The 17,615-nt window shown below is 37.6% G+C and overlaps 1 protein-coding gene across 1 annotated transcript in view; it reads left to right on the top strand.

Moving 5' to 3' along the window:
• PDZRN4 (PDZ domain containing ring finger 4) overlaps nt 1-17,296 on the top strand; it is a 152,684-nt gene extending 135,388 nt beyond the window's left edge. Inside the window, exons 7-8 of the mRNA XM_075855034.1 lie at nt 11,100-11,216; nt 15,241-17,296. Coding sequence (XP_075711149.1) covers nt 11,100-11,216; nt 15,241-16,746 — 1,623 coding nt within the window. The 3' untranslated portion in view covers nt 16,747-17,296. The remainder of the gene's footprint in view (nt 1-11,099; nt 11,217-15,240) is intronic.
• Nucleotides 17,297-17,615: the final 319 nt, after the last annotated feature.

Below are 17,615 nucleotides of genomic sequence, written 5' to 3'. Positions count from 1 at the left end.
GTTTCTTTTAACCTCCTCCTTAGTAGTAGCAAGAGAGGCTTGTTCATATACCCTATTTATAAGTTGTTTTTTAAAATGGCCTGCTTCTTGTGTATCCCCTTAAGGACACTTTTTCATTTTTCACTTCCCGCATTCCAAGAGTCATAACGTCTTTATTTTTCCGTCAATAGAGCGGTGTGAGGGCTTGCGGGAGGTTTTGTAGTTTCTATTGGTAGCATTTAAAGTACCATATAATGTACTCGGAAACTGAAACAAAATTATTTGCGGGCTGAAATTGGGAAAACTGCGATAACTCCATTATTTTTTGGGTTCCGTTTTTACGTCTTTCACCTTGTGGTAAAAACCACAACTTAACATTAAATCTGTGGCTCAATACGATTACGGTGATATTAAATTTATATAGATTTTTTTGTATTTTACTACTTTAAAAAAACAAAAAAACTTTTTGTTAAAAAAATAATAGTTTTGTTTTTCCACATTCTGAGAGCCGTAACTTTTTTATTTTTCCGTGCATTGAGCGGTGTGAGGGCTTATTTTTTGCAGGACAAGCTGTAGTTTTTATTGGCAGCATTTGTTGGTACATATGACTTTTCTATCCATTTTTATTAAAAAAAAATTTGGGAGCTAAGGTGACCAAAAAACGGAGACTTTGGCGGTTTACAATTTAGATTTTTTTTTACGGCACTATATTGTAATAGTTCAGACTTTTACGGACGCAGCAATACCAATTTTGTTTACTTGTTTTATTTTTTACATTACTTTAGAGGAAAAAGGGTAAAAGGGTTTTTTTTTTACTTTTTTTATTTGCACTACTAAAAACTTTATATCACTTCTTTTTACACATTTTATTAGTCTTTATTAGACTTGAACCACCGATTGTTAAATCACTGGTACAATATACTGCAATACTAATGCATTGCAGCATATCGTCATTTTTACAGGCATCTGTTAAGCCCTGCCACATGCAGGGCTTAACAGAGGCAGCGTGAAGGCAGCCCTGGGGGCCTTTATTAGGCCCCTGGGCTGCCACAACAGCCATCGTCATCCCCCGATCTCGTTGCGAGGGGCGATGAGCTGTCGGAAGGGGCTGCCCGCCTCTTTTCAATGCCTCAGATGCTGCGTTCACGATTGACTGCAGCATGTGAGGGGTTAAACATCCAGGAACAGCGTGATTGCTACTCCTGGCAGTTAGTCCTGAGTGTCGGCTGTAAAACACAGCTGACACCCACAGAATATGGAGCGTGCTCAGCGCGTGAGCGCACTTCAAATATCCATGCAATTACGGCAAATTCGCATGAATTGACTCTTTGGTATATTTAGAAGCCACATAGGGAGGTGACAACTTGTCAAAAATGAAACTTTTTTTTATCAACCTCCTTATGGAAACTTTTGATAGCTATTCTATTCTTTGTTATATAAAGGTTGAGGTCTAGGAAATTATTACATGATCTGCTGTAGGTTGGAGTAAATTTTAAGAAGGAACTATTGTTATTACTTTCCCCCAAAAAATCCAAAAGTGATTCCTCTGTATCAGTCCAGATGAACACAATGTCATCTATAAACTGTTTCCATAGGTCCACGTTAGCCTGAAGGTAATCCGTTCCCAACTTCCGATATAGAGGTTAGCATAGCTTGGGGCAAACCTGGTCAACATTGTGGTCCCCCATGTTTGTAAATAAAACTCATTCTCTTGTTTGTTATTTGAGAGTTTAGACATTTAAAGGGGTTGTCTCATGAAGACAACACTTGCCAAAAAGCAGGATCTCATCTTATAGCCGGAGAGTTGCTAAAGTAACAACAAGGAGCCCCATGAAGAATAGTATATGGGCCGTTGGTCTCCAGCAGCTTACCATAGAGCAGCCCCTTTTGTCTCTCTACCAATCCACCAGTAAATGTGAACCACAAAATTCAATTCAGCAAGCCCTCTTATTTATTAGGTCCCTGTGCAGTTGCAAAGGTTGCACAGATGTTCATTTTCTATACTTTTGCCCAAATCTATCTATCTATCTATCTATCTATCTATCTATCTATCTATCTATCTATCTATCTATCTATCTATCTATCTATCTATCTATCTATCCATCATCTCATCTCCCTTTCTAGTAGGGGAAAGCAGCCTGTGGGCCCCTTGAAACAAAGGCCATCAATTTCTTGTATAGGTTGTAGGTAAAGACTAAGGGCCCTTTTACACCTACAATTATCAAGTTCCCGATAATTGCCCTGGGTAAATAGCGCAATGATCAGCCGATGAACGAGCAAATGCTCGCTCATCGGCTTATTGTATAGTTTTAAATGCCGAAAATAGTATCTTTGTTGGCAGCACAACTCCCTGTGTAAATGTTATGACTGCGGCCACGGACCACCGCTGCTAACCTTCGGCGAACGTCCGTAACCAGAGCCATTTGCCAGCTTCTCCAGCCCAGGAGACACCAGCTGGTGCAGCCTTCTCGTCCTGGACTGTGCTGTAGGGTGCGCGCACTCTTCCCTGTGGACACTCTCTAAAGTTCCCTAACCTATCCCCAGATCACCCTGGGCCCTTCCCTTCCTTGCCTGAATGTTGTTGTAGTTTTCCCATGTACGTATTGCAAATGGTCCCTTAGTGTTATCCTGCTCCCAGTGTTCCCATGCCCTGCTACCTGTATCCTGTGCTGTGTTTTGTTACTGAGCCTGTCTAGTGTTGGAGTCGTGTCGTGCCACTCCTGCTGTTATACGCCATGTCTGGTGTCATCTGCCACTATTGGTATCATCTGCCACGTCTGGCACAACCTGCCACATCTAGCCCCATCCGTGCCAGAGCCTCTGCCACTGTCTGAACTATCTCAGGTACCTTTGTGCTACGAACTTGTTATATAGACTTTGCATAGACTGTGACTTGGCCAGCTGCCTCTCCGCTACGGCAGAGCGGACTAGTGGGTCCACATACCCCTAGATCATAACAGTAAAAATGGAGATATGCTACCGACATGATAGAAATTTATGGAGACGATCATAGTAACGAGCGCTCGTTCCCATGCTAGCTTCTTGTAAAAGGAGCCAACGAGCGCCGATCAACAACCTGTCTCATTGATCAGCACTGGTTTACACGGCCCCATGTAAGACCACCTTAAGGGGTTCATTAGATTCTACTTCACACTTCTGGTGGCATTAATTTTAGGTGAATCGATGATTTGATAACTTCCCTCCTTTCACTGTATAAAAGGTGGACAGATATCAGTGATTGAGAAGATAAACTTTTGTGTCATATATTGAATTATATTAATGTCTTTAATATGCTGTTACCACATTGTACACTGTAAATGTATAATATGTGCTATCAGATTACCATACACCCTGATATACGTGTGGGTAAATATTCCATCACATTTTTACATGGACAAAGCATCCTAAGTAGATTTCAGTATGCTCTGCATTATACAGTATCAATAAATCCTTGTCCCGTATGTGCAATCCCCTCTTCACTCAGTCCCATTAAAATGCGAATTCTGTGAGGTATCTGTATTCCAGTCTTAAGTGAGGAGTGCTGTCATACTCCTAAAATTAATTGTTAGTTTTGCAGCACAGATTATGTTGTTGTTTTTTTTACCATTAGTTTTTATTATGACGTATTAATTGATGATAATGATTATTATTATTATTGATTTTGTTATTAGGTTTGCATAAAGATTATGAGTTAGGACCCCCTGCACATGGACCAAATGCTTCAGGAAATCAGCAGCGTATTACAGTACCAACCATGTGGATGACATTTGAGATCTCATCCACATGCTGCAAAACATTTCAGAGCAGGCTGCGGATTTTCAAATCTGCAGCATGCTCATTCTGTTACAGATGTTCACAGCAGATTTTACCTTTCTCAATGTAGAGGGGATGAAATCCATGGTGATTCTGCAGCAAAATTCACACTAAAATCCACACGTAACACATTTTGCTGCAGGTAGATCCGCAACACATCCGCCATGTGTGTGGTTACCTTTATAAAAAAGTAAAAAGCACTGGCATAGAAATACACATCATTCAAAGTGTGACCTATACAGATGAAAGAGTTTCGTTATGAGGCGATTTAAGCCATATTGACCACTTTTTAACAAAGATATTATATTTATTCTGACTTGATCCAGACAGTTTCTCATATTAGCAGTTTTTATTAATTGTGTCTATATCATGGAGGTATAGCTTCTTTCCAGTATTTGGCAATTTTAATTCTAGTGGCTATATGGCATCCTTCACACACTATTTTTCAGTTTTTTTTAAAAGCTTGTAACATTTTGATTAGGCTTTTTTTTTTCTGACGTTTTTGAATCCTATAGAGAAAAATGGGAAAAATGCCCAAAAAAACGCTATACCTAGAGCATGCTGCATTTTGGAATAAAACGCCACTGAGCCAAAAAACGCTACAAACCGGCAACAAAATCAACTTTAAAGTAATATCTGTTGCGCAAACTAATGCTGCGACAAAATCCAAGAAAATGCATCAAATTGCTGTGTGTGAATGCAGCCTAATAGTGTACAATACAACTGTCGTATGTTCATAGTAAAGTAGATCCGGAGTTTTTTGTATATAAAATAAAGCTTTTACTTGTTTCTCTTAAAAAATTACTTTAGAAAAAACACAATTGTACAGACAATATATAGAAATGTACGTCAGACGCCAGGAAACAGGCGACAGATAAGGAACTACAGACGTACCTGACTTCTTGCCACTGCAAGCACGCCTGCAGACACACAGCCTGTTTATTTTGCCCCAGCACTCCTGAAAACTTGGATCTAGCTGGATATGGCCCCTCTCCCCTGAAGAATCATGTGGCCGTGAGGAAACGCGTTGGAAGATTTTAACTACACTAAGAGAGTTCACAGAGGAGATCCTTTATACAGATAAGCCTTTTCCTGATCCATCGGACAGCAAGCTCTCAAGGTTGTCAGAGAAAACGGATGACATCCATACGGGTAGGGTGGCACTGAGCCCCATACCCGTACCTGTGGGTCACTCATTGTTATTACCTGTTGGTCACTAACCTGAAAGGATCTCTAGACACGAAAATTGATGAACACTCTCTATTCATTATACACACGCATGAACTGCTGTTAATGTCGTATCACCTCACGATACTGGATACAGGCTTTGAATGAGCATCAAAATTTCAGTACATTTCTATATATTGTCTGTATTGTGTTTTTTCTAAAGTAATTTTTTAAGAGAAACAAGTAAAAGCTATATTTTATATACAAAAAACTCCGGATCTACTTTTCTTTTCTATTTATATTACGGATAATTCATTAAAAAGAAGTCTGGATGGTGGACTTTATCTTTCATCATCATTCATTACGTATGTTCATAGTAAAAAGAATGTAAGTTTATTGAATGTAGCAATGGAAGCATAGAAAGATTTATTTTCTAACCACAAAGTTGTGTTTGGAAGTTGCTTATAGCTTTCCAAGCTTTCCAACAATAGGTTGAGATTTCTGTATATACTTTTGTCAATTTATGTGGTGTATAATACAATCTGTATAATATTTTTCTAGAATTTTCAAGATAATTAGACTCCTATGACACCTTTATTATGTTAGTAAAAGTTTCTTGCATTATTTAAATGTATAATTCTCATTTACTCATAAATAGATAAGGGAGAGTGTGATATGAATCTAGCAGCATGCAATAACATATAGAAATACCTTTGAATTGCCTTGTTGAGTTAGACAGTAGTTTAGCAAATTTAGTAATATTTCCAGAAATTTGACCTTTCCACCCTAAGAACGCATGCCTTATTTGTAGACAAATATACAACCCATTTTGGGAAATGGAAAAATGTTTCACCAAGGTAGAAAATAGGATGGTATAAAATGTCAGCTTGTACTCAGGATGGTTTGTTTTGCAAATCAAATTTTTCAATAAGGGATTATAGATCTTTAAGTTGTTTCATGCGTATCTGTAATGGACATTTCTGAAGAAATAAAGAATCTGGGATAAAACCATCACCTAAATTAACTAAATGTGATCAAGCCAATATATTTCAAGTTGCATAATTTTTTACATATCTGTTTAAAGTTTATTGTAAACTAGTTTGTAATCAACAAGAAATATATCTAAAGAGGATCTAGTGAACCAGTTGAATACCTAGACATGTTAGGGATCGGCTTTCCCATAGGAATGCATACGGTACTTAGTACATAATGGTTGTAAAGTATTAGTAGGAGTCCCCAGATGAAGTACTTGGCATTTTGTGAAGTACATTTTTTAAATATGGAAACCTTGCTATTTGCATCCAGAACCTCCATCGCTTTAGGTAAAGAAAAATCAGGCTTTGTGAAAGCTAATATGATATCATTGGCTCAAAGGCTGATTTTATGTTCAGTTTTAAATAAATTATTACTAGAAATGTGTGAATTTTTGCCAGGGGTTTTATAGAAGCTCAAAAATTAATGGAGCTAATGGACATGGTAAATTCAATTTGTAATTGTTAGTAGGTTGGTAGAGAGAAAAAAGCGGATCTATCACGGCGCTGCTAGGTGGTGCAAGACGATGGAGAAACAAGTAGTCTCTTGTAATATTTGCTGAAGGTTTTATTGCAGTAGCAACGCGTTTCGACACCGGACTGGCGTCTTCATCAGGCATAAAATTGTGTAAAACATGACAGTATATATACACACCACTGAGTGGTGATTGGCCCAATTCAGATGAGGCAGAGGTTGACATAAAAAAACCGCCAAAACACATTGGGGGTCAAAGTTCAAAAAAATAAGAATACAAATAAAATTGAGCAAATAACAAAGAAAACAATATGCACTGAGGTTTAGGTGATAAACATAAAGGAAAAGGACGGAGAGGAGGAAAAAATAGAAACAGAAATAAACAAACCTTCCCTCAGGAAAAAGAGGAACCTTGTCCCCCACCAGGAATAACAAAAATATTCAACATATCTTCTTATACTTTGAATTCTCATGAACACAGTTTACTAAGTAAAGGCCTTTCATTTTGCCCAACATCATCAATCGATTCCTTTGAACTATTCATGGACCTCAACAGATTCATACGTAAATTAACATTGACAAGACATTTTGCTATGGCTAAACATATTTCCACTCCTGTTGTTGTTCCTGAACAACCCCTAAATAATTCCGTTACCAACGCTATCCCAGTAGACGTTCACCCTAAGTCAACATTTTATCCAACTCATCACCAGGGTCCCCTTTTGGAAACTTTCTCCACCCTTGTCAATAATGACTTTAGATCAATTGAAACACCAACACACCACCCTGACAATTTAACCCCAAATGAAAGGAAAGCACTGAAAACTCTCCAAAAAAATGCCGACATTGTCATCCGTCCGGCAGATAAGGGAGGAGGCATAGTAATCCAAGATAAAACAAAATATCTCCACGAAACTACAAGAATTCTAAGTGACACGTCCTTCTATCATACACTTACCTCTAATCCATTATCCACGTACATATCTGAATACAAAAACCTCATAGATAATGCCGACACTGATGGTCTCCTCACTAAAAAAGAGAAAGCTTTTCTGTCCGTCCCTTTTCCGAACATGCCTTTCATTTATCACTTACCCAAAATTCATAAGTCACTTACTAACCCCCCAGGACGCCCGATTATATCCGGAATTGGCTCTCTCACCAGTAACTTGTCCCATTTCGTCGACCTTCACCTGCAACCACTAGTACTCAATCTACCATCATACCTCAAAGACTCAGCGCAATTAATCAGAGACCTGAATAACCTCAACTTTGATCCTCTCACACCCCAAATCAGTTTTTTGACAGCCGACGTCACCTCACTGTACAGCAACATACCACATAATAAAGGCATTGAAATAACAGAATCTTTCTTATCATCCAACACTACAATCCCTGAATCACAAGTCCAATTTATTATCAACTGTATTAGATTCATTCTATACCATAATACGTTCAGTTTTAATAATAAATTTTACAATCAAGTAAAAGGATGTGCCATGGGCACCCGGTTTGCACCAGCTTATGCAAACCTCTACATGGGTGCCTTCGAAAATACATATATCCATAGCTCACATCGGTTCAAGAATAACATATTACTCTACAGGCGGTATATAGACGACGTGTTCATAGTCTGGAAAGGAAGCAACGAAGAAGCTTCCCAATTCATTGAAAACCTCAACAGTAACATTTTCGAACTAACCTTCACATACACATTTTCCCCTGTTTCCATTGACTTTCTTGATCTTACCCTCAGCCACGATAAAGTTAACAACCAATTCATCACACAAACCCATTTTAAACAGGTTGATGTTAACAGCTACATTGATTTCAGAAGCGCCCATCATCGCCCGTGGCTCCTAAACATACCTTTTGGACAGTTTAGGAGGATCAGGAAAAACTGCAGTACAGAGAAAATTTATCAAAAGGAATGTAATGTTCTAGAAAAACGGTTTATCGACAAACACTTTCCCCCAAAATTAATAGAAGGCGCAAGAACAAAAGCCACTGAATTAACACAATACTCCTGCCTAAATCCGTCCCTCAAAAAAACAGTACCTGTTAATAATTTCAAAAACAATTTCATTACCACGTTTAATAAAGGAAACAGAATTATTAGGGCAATTTTGGGCAAACATTGGCACATTATCAGGAGCGACCCCTTTCTAAAAGACCTGATCCCGGTTAAACCTAACATCACCTTTAGGCGGTCTCTAAACCTAAAAAATATTCTAGCCCCCAGTAGAATCAAAAAACAATTGTCATCCAACACACATTTTCTGTCCGGTCTGAAAGGATCCTATAAATGCGGTCATTCCCGTTGCCTATGTTGCAACATCATCTGTAATAAAAAACACACATATACATCCACGGTAACCAATGAATCTTTCCCTATCAGAACATTCCTTAATTGTGGGAGTTCATACGTGATTTATCTTATCGAATGCCCATGCCAACTACAATATATTGGTAGAACCACCCAATGCCTGAGAACCCGGGTTAATAACCACCGGTTCAACGTTAACACAGGTTTCATAAAACATAGTGTGTCTCGGCATTTTGCCCAGATACATAAATGCCAATTTAACTTAATCAGCATCACTCCTATAGAACATATCCATCCAGATGTCCCAAATAGGTTCAATAAATTAAAACAACGGGAAAATTATTGGATTTTCAAAATGGACACACTACATCCAAGGGGTTTAAATGACATTTCGGAATCAAGCTTGGATTAACCATACCAATAGCCTCTAGCCCCTACGTTCCTATAGCTTACTTGCCTGAAATACTACTAGTAACCATGTCCCGATATACAAAACCCGGACATTTTAAGTTAAAAATAACATCCCCCATGTACATACATATTAATGTCTTACTACAGTATGATTCAATCTCCTTACCTAGTTACCCCCAGCAGAAGCCTTTCGTTTTTCTCCTATGTCGTCCACACGAACCAGCCGGATTATGCGGGTCATTGTGCGGGCCATCGTGCGTTCCACCCCATGCGTTCCACCTCATGCGTTCCAACTTTGGTCCCCACCGGCCACCGTAGTTTACATGGTCTCCTTGACAACGTTTTAAACAATAAAAAACTGAAACTGACAAACTATCACGAAAGGAGTAAAAAAGTAAAAAGTAAAAAATAAAAATAAACAACCATCCCTGGCGTCCTACCACTGTTTTAGATACTTTCTCATATTTATTTATTATTTTTTAATAAAAAACCGATCTCCCATTAGTCCCATAATCCAGATGTGACACGCTTTCCTTTTCGACTTATCCTCTGTTATACATTTTAAATATTTGTTTTTCCAGTATCCTTTATGTTTATCACCTAAACCTCAGTGCATATTGTTTTCTTTGTTATTTGCTCAATTTTATTTGTATTCTTATTTTTTTGAACTTTGACCCCCAATGTGTTTTGGCGGTTTTTTTATGTCAACCTCTGCCTCATCTGAATTGGGCCAATCACCACTCAGTGGTGTGTATATATACTGTCATGTTTTACACAATTTTATGCCTGATGAAGACGCCAGTCCGGTGTCGAAACGCGTTGCTACTGCAATAAAACCTTCAGCAAATATTACAAGAGACTACTTGTTTCTCCATCGTCTTGCACCACCTAGCAGCGCCGTGATAGATCCGCTTTTTTCTCTCTACCAACCTACTATCAAATCAGCGGTTTCCCTCGGCAACCGGTTTGGATCTGGCAGCAGCACTCGTGGTTTACCCGCTTTTATCCTAAAGCTATCTGGTGAGCATGATATTGTTTTCCTCCATCAGTTTACCCTACTGAGTTACGCTATGTGGCGCCGTGGTCTTTTCTCTATACCCCGCAATTTGTAATTGTAAATGAATTAGAAAGAAACCCAGATGTATATACAGTACCTTTGATGAACATGCAGATGCATCATGGCTTTTAGTAAAAAGTTAGTCAAACTAAACTTGCTGCTATAGAAAATTAACTGGAGCTATGATGATCTGGTGACTGTCATAACCATAACCCAATGACTTTTGGATGCAATCAATATGTTGTAAGCCATGGTATATAATATCAGGGCGTGTGATGTAGTTTGGAAGATTATTACTATTATCTCTATGTGGTACATATATAAGTTCCCTTCTGAGAGACATCAAATATATATTTTTCTAAGTATCTGTAAGGTTTGGACATCAGTGTGAAATTATCCATTGATTCTAAGCCAAACTTATTTCTGCCATTGGATTTTAAATAATTTTATCATTTTCCTGCACATTTAGCTTTGAAGTGAAAATTTAGAATAATGTTGAATATGAGATCCATTCATGGCAACTTCCTGGCCTGCACCTGACACCAGAGAGAGGTCACTGAACATACACATTTACAACTGTTTATTGCAGCGTATATTTTTCCAAAATGTTACAAGATCTTACACATTATCAACAAATGAATCTTATTGTTTATGTGCAGGATGAAAGGCATTGGGAATGAATATGTTATCATTATTATTTTGGTGTAAAGCAAAGTATAAAAAGCTTGTATTTCAAAAGAGTTATTATGATGAAAGGAAGTGGCCAGGCGTTGCTATTAGGGCTTATACCACATTACCATGTGTTAGTACTAATGTCATATACTAATGTATTCTTTACAGCTGGATGAAGGCTGGCTCGATGATGAAAGGAATGAATTCTTGGAAGAGTTAAACATGCAAATACTGGAAGAACAACGTCATGAAACAATGCAATACCCAGCTAATGAAGTGCAACAGGTACAAATTACTAAACATAGTTATTCTTCTTTCTTTCTTACAATTTACAGTAAAACAGAAAAATAAAAAAATTACCTCTTCTCAAAATAGATACAGATTGTTGTTGAAGGACACTATTCTCTTACATGAGATTACAATACTGCATTGCCCAGAGCATTCTTCGTTTCTAAAGTTGCTTTCCCTTTTTGTACAGGATTTATCTTCCTGCCAATAACAGTATTAATATAATATGTGTCATAAAAATAATCACTTTGAAGCACTAAGATGGAATCAACTAATGTATAGATTCTTGATAAAAACAATAGTTCTTTTTAGGCACTGCCATTGTGGTAAGAACATATATTATAATTCAGTGGCATTAGCCAGAGAAAAGGAAAAATATAGTCATTTGAATGTGTAACCAAGCAGCATTATGTAAAAAAATAAATAAAGTATCACACAGAAATGTCCCAGTTTAGATAAAAATTATTTCATACTATACTGTAATATGATTCGAAGCTCAGTGACTGTTTTTCTATATGCATAGATTTGTTAAATAACATTTCTGAAGCAAAAGACTGCCACTAGGTGGAGCAAACTGAGTATACATATGTATATTCTTATTGAATTTTCAATATTACTAACTAAATATGTGTTCATTTGCTTCCCCTAGTGGCCACCTTATGCTACGGAAATTCTATTAATTAAAAAAAAAATCTTAAATAAAATAAATCTGTGCTTACAATGAAAGGGTCTATGTGGGGGAAAAAAACCACAACAGAAATATGATAATTTACATTATAGTAGTAAATAAATCAGTGTAAACTGTGACATTCACTTCAATGATAAAAAAAAATTTGCCCGCTGCAGCGAGTGCCGATCAACGAGACAGCTTGTTGATCGGCGCTCATTAGCTCCTGTCACAAGGAGCTATGTATGGGAACGAGCGGTCATTACTCTGATCGCTCATCCCCATACAATATTATCATGTCAGAAGCACGTCTCCCTGTTTACACAGGGAAATGTGCTGTCGAGAACGATAATATTTAACTTTTTTAAAACTATACGATCAGCAGATGAGCGAGCCTTTGCTCATTTAACTGCTGATCACTGGCCTGTTTACACAAGACAATTTTTGTCAACGAGCATTCTTTGAACGATCGTTTCCCTTTACTCTGAAAATTCAGCTCTATTCATCTGGAGTCGGACTGCAGCTCACAAGTATCAGAATAAACATGTCTAAGCCTATTCAGAGGCCTATGGAGAGGGGAGGGGGAAGAGTAAGCAGGAAGTTCAGTAGATAAGAGCAGAACAACAGGCATAAAAACTTGCTATCACAACCAAAATACTTTAATTACATCACTACAGGTCAGTACTTCTCTATGTATGTCCTCCATGATCCTGGGGCTGTTTCTGAGTGAGAGAGAGAAGGTTATGGAGCAGATTATCCTATTCTTACTGTGTGTAGTATGTGGCTGCTAGTCTCCACCAACCCCGCCCCCCCCCCCCAGCTCAGGGAGAAATGCAAACTACACATATAGCATGCAAAGGGGAAAACAGCTAAAAACTGCAAAATCAAAGTCATATAATGGCCAGAAATAGTGCTACTCCTCATGTACACACACATGGTAGCTTATCCTGAAAAGTCAAAGGTACCCTTTAATCCATGTGAGACTTTTTTTTAAATATAATTGTGCACATACAGTGTTTATATTTCATAGTAATAATATTAATTAAAGTATTAATATTAAAAACATTCCATTCTACCTTAACTAACAAGTTTTTGTCATTTTATTTATATTCAAGGCAAATGTGTCACAAAACAAAGCCTATTCTTAAGGATATACGATGAGCAATATTTAGTGCCACTGCCCATTATATATTGACAATATCTATAAAGTTTTGTTAAAAGGCTACATGATGTTCAGCATTTAAGTGTAGTGGGACTGTTTGAAACAGACCTGCCGTATGTAGACCTAGACGTATGTGACTGCATGTCTATACAGATGAATATTTCTGTCATTACAAAAAACATATACTGCATGGCATACTTTTTTTTGTATAGGTAGTCGACTATGCTTTTCAACACAGACATACAGTACAGTGCAAAACTTGTAGGCAGTTTTGGAAAAATGCTGCAAAGTAACAATGCTTTCAAGTGTTAATAGTTTTATTTTATAAATTAACAAAATACAAAGTGGTGAAGGACAGCCAAAAGAAAATAAAACTGGGTAGAGGACAGCCAAACTCTGCTACAAAGGCAAGGTTGTGGAATACAGTTTTGATGTCACTCGTCCACCATGGCAAGACTGAGCACAGCAACAAGAGACAAGGTAGTTATACAGCATCAGCAAGTTCTCTCCCAGGCAAAGATTTTAAAGCAGACTGGGGTTTCATGATGTGCTGTTAATGCTGTTTTGAAGAAGCACAAAAAAACGGGCAACGTTGAGGACCGTAGACACAGTGGTCGGCCAAGGAAACTTAGTGCAGCAGATCAAAGACAGATCATGCTTACTTCCCTTTGAAATCAGAAGATGTCCAGCAATACCATAAGCTCAGAACTGGCAGAAACCAGTGGGACCCAGTTACACCCATCTATTGTTTGGAGAAGTCTGGCCATAAGTGTCTCCATCGAAGAATTGCGGCCAAAAAGCCATACTTTCGACGTTGAAACAAGGCCAAGTGACTCAACTATGCACAAAAACATAGGAACTGGGGTGCAGAAAAATGGCTCTGATTGGCTCTAAAATTATTCTGAAGCAGGACAACGACCTCAAATATACAACCAATGTCATTAAGAACCATCTTCAGTGTAAAGAAGAACAAGAAGCCCTGGAAGTGATGATATGGTCCCCACAGCGCCCTGATCTCAACCTCATCGAGTCTGTCTGGGATTACATGCAGAGACTGACGGATTTGAGGAAGCCTACATCCACAGAAGATTTGTGGTTAGTTCTCCCAGATGGAACAACCAAAATCGAACAACCTTCCTGCAGTGTTCCTTCAAAAACTGTGTGTAAGTGTACATAGTAGAATTGATGCTGGTTTGAAGGCAAAGGGTGGTCACACCCAATATTGATTTGATTTTGATTTCTGTTCTGTTCATTCACTTTGCATTTTGTTAATTGATAAAATAAAACTATTAACACTTCTATTTTTGAAAACATTCTTACTTTGCAGCATTTTTCCACAACTACCTAAATCTTTTGCAAAGTACTGTATATATCGACCAAACATATGCTAAAAGGACACCCTTTGGGCATTTGTATATCTATGGACATCGATTGAAGTCTATGCTTACCGACCAAAGATGTGGTGTGAAGTTAATGTAAATGTGTAACTTTCATATGTATAGCTAAAAATCGTCGATCAGCTTCTTCTTATATGAGTCTCTTAATTGGCATTCTTCAAATATTGTCTTCTTATTGTCCTTTTAGAAAAAACTGTACATATAAGGCTATGTTCACACTGACGTTCAGTCCTTCTGTCAAGGTTTCTTTCACTTTTAATGGCAAGAATAGAGCAGCAGGCAACTGTCAAAATGACGAAAACCTCAATTGAATCCTGACATACCCCATTATAAGTCACTGGGTTCCATTGGGCGCTGTTTGGATCAGTCGTACTAAAAATCTGCAAGCCAACGGGCAGATGACAATATAGTCTTACTATACTAATTAAATATGCTAGAAACTAACTCTCTATGTAAGACACAACAAATATTTTTATTATGTTACAGATCATTGATTTAACCTTGCTAGACAGGTTCTTTCGAATGGAGAAGCTTTAGCCCTTATTACAATCCTCTGTAAATGTGAATATTTTCATAACTTTCTTTTTTCATCATACACGGACCGTATTCATCCAAAAATACACTCCTTATTGTTTACAATGTACAGATGAGGAAACCCTGCCTGTGTAAGCATTTTTGCTAACTGTAAAATTGTAAATCCTGTATTTCTTTTAAGGCACAATTCCATGCTCTATTTAATATTGCCTATGAGGCAATTTACTAAAATGAGTTAATAAAATATTTTCTTTCCTTCAGCAAAAAAAGCCAGAAGAGGAAGATGGTACAACTGACACAGCAACTTCATCATCCAATAACCATGAAAAAGACAGTGGTGTGGGCCGCACTGATGAGAGCTCCGAGATGGAAAATATAGTTAAAGATCACAACATTACACATCTACAGAAAAATGCAGACTTAAGACAAAGTCAGGATACATTAGATAGCACTGAACTACAATGCAATGAAAGTTTGGTTTCTGGGGAATACATAGATTCGGATCTCGCTGTCAATCAAGAAGAAGAGTGTGACAGGTTCCGGCAATTGCTAGAGCTTAAGTGCCAAATCCGGAATCGAGGAGAATATGACCTGTACTACTCCAGCAGCACAATTGAATGTAGCAGATCAGAGCGTGGAGTAGAGCATGAGTTACAACTTTTAAATGAAGAACTTAGAAGTATTGAACTTGAATGCCAGAGTATTATGCAGGCACACCGGCGCCAAAATGTTAATAATCAAAGTGGAGACATTTGGGAAATTCATGATGATGAATTTTGCAATTATAATTCCAGTATTGAAGTACAAAGAAGTAAAGTAGGTAATATCAGAGAACATACGGAGAGATCTGATAAGGACAGCTCTAGTGCTTATAACACAGCAGAAAGCTGTAGAAGCACACCTCTGACAGTAGACAGATCCCCAGACAGTTCTCTTCAAAGAATAATCAGTATTACAAACCGTAAGAATCTCAGAAGCACTATTGTTACAAACCATTTATCATCTGGACTAAGCAGCATTGAGAATACCCCTTCCAAATCTAAAACCAATGAAACAAATCTTAGCCCAGAATTCCAAGGAAATATGCTAGACTACAGTACATTCTTAGATCACAGGAAGAGAAGCACTGAGGAAATTCCATATCTTTCCCCTTATCACAGTTCAGTATATAGGCATGGAAATATACCGGTCCATGCAAGACATTATCAAAGTTACATGCAACTTGTCCAACAGAAATCAGCAGTGGAATATTCACAAAGTCAAATAAATTTAGTAACAATGTGTAAAGAGTCACAGAGGTCAACAGAGCCCAGGATGGAATGGAAAGTAAAAATAAGAAGTGATGGTACAAGATACATTACTAAAAGGCCGGTGAGAGACAAACTTCTAAAAGAGCGTGCCTTAAAAATCAAGGAAGAGAGAAGCGGAATGACCACAGATGATGATACAATGAGTGAGATGAAGATGGGACGGTACTGGAGTAAGGAGGAGAGAAAGCAGCATCTTATGAGAGCAAAAGAGCAAAGAAGGAGGAGGGAATTCATGATGCGTAGCAGGTTGGAATGTCTTAAAGAAAGTCCACAGAGTGGCAGTGAAAGCAGAAAAGAAGTTAGTATTATTGAACTGAGTCATAAAAAAATGATGAAAAAACGCAACAAAAAGATACTGGACAACTGGATGACAATCCAAGAACTCATGACACATGGTGAAAAGTCTCCTGATGGAGCCAAAGTACATAATGCCTTTTTATCAGTCACTACCGTTTGAGTAGGGCTGTCAAGGAGTAGGCTACCTTTTTAGGTAGAGCGTGATTGCCTCGTTCAATGTGGCATTTTATATATTTTGTGACTGTTTATACTTTCTCTTTTGTAAGCAGACCTATTTGACAATTTTACATTTTCTTTTTCATATATAACTGCTTTCTTTACCAATACAGAATTAATTGTGAAGAAATTAAATGGTTCATTTTATTGAATTACGGAAACTTGAAGAAGCCATTTTGTTTCATTAATATATCTATTGTAAGTGGAAATTTATTACTCTAGTTTTTTTTTTTTCTTTTTATACTTTCATGATAACAAAGTAAATACCAAAATAAACTGTTTTATATACCTGGTTATTGGAATACATACAAAGTTTGTAATGTACCACATCTCATACTTCAGACACGTGTTTGATTGAGACAGTGTACATTGAATATGTATTTTACAGCTGTTTTTGTCCAATTAAAGTATTCGTTGGCTACTTTGCCAAGATTTCTGTTGGCATAAGTCATGTAGCTAGATATTACTGTGGAGATGGATTCAAAATAAATTATTATTCAACATTGCTGATAATGACTGTATTAGTTTGAGTTTACTCTTTGAATACGAAAGCACGCATACCATTACGCTTGCTTAAATTTGGTTAGGGACTCCAATTTCTCATTAAATAAATTCAATACAACATCGCGACATGATAGCAAGACCCTTGACAAGCTGTGATTCACATCACAACTACTGGGTGCCCACATATAGGCACATGTTGCATACACATTTCGTGACCGAACTATCGAAAAATCATGTTGTTCTTCTTATCAAAGCCGGTTGCCTCACAACACACATCCCAGGAAATGATGAAATATGAGGAAAGGTAAG

This window comes from Rhinoderma darwinii, chromosome 3 (genome assembly GCF_050947455.1).
Source record: "Rhinoderma darwinii isolate aRhiDar2 chromosome 3, aRhiDar2.hap1, whole genome shotgun sequence".
NCBI classification, from domain to species: Eukaryota; Metazoa; Chordata; class Amphibia; order Anura; family Rhinodermatidae; genus Rhinoderma; species Rhinoderma darwinii.
The sequence above is the reverse complement of the archived record's forward strand: the minus strand, read 5'-3'. Positions and strand labels throughout refer to the sequence as shown.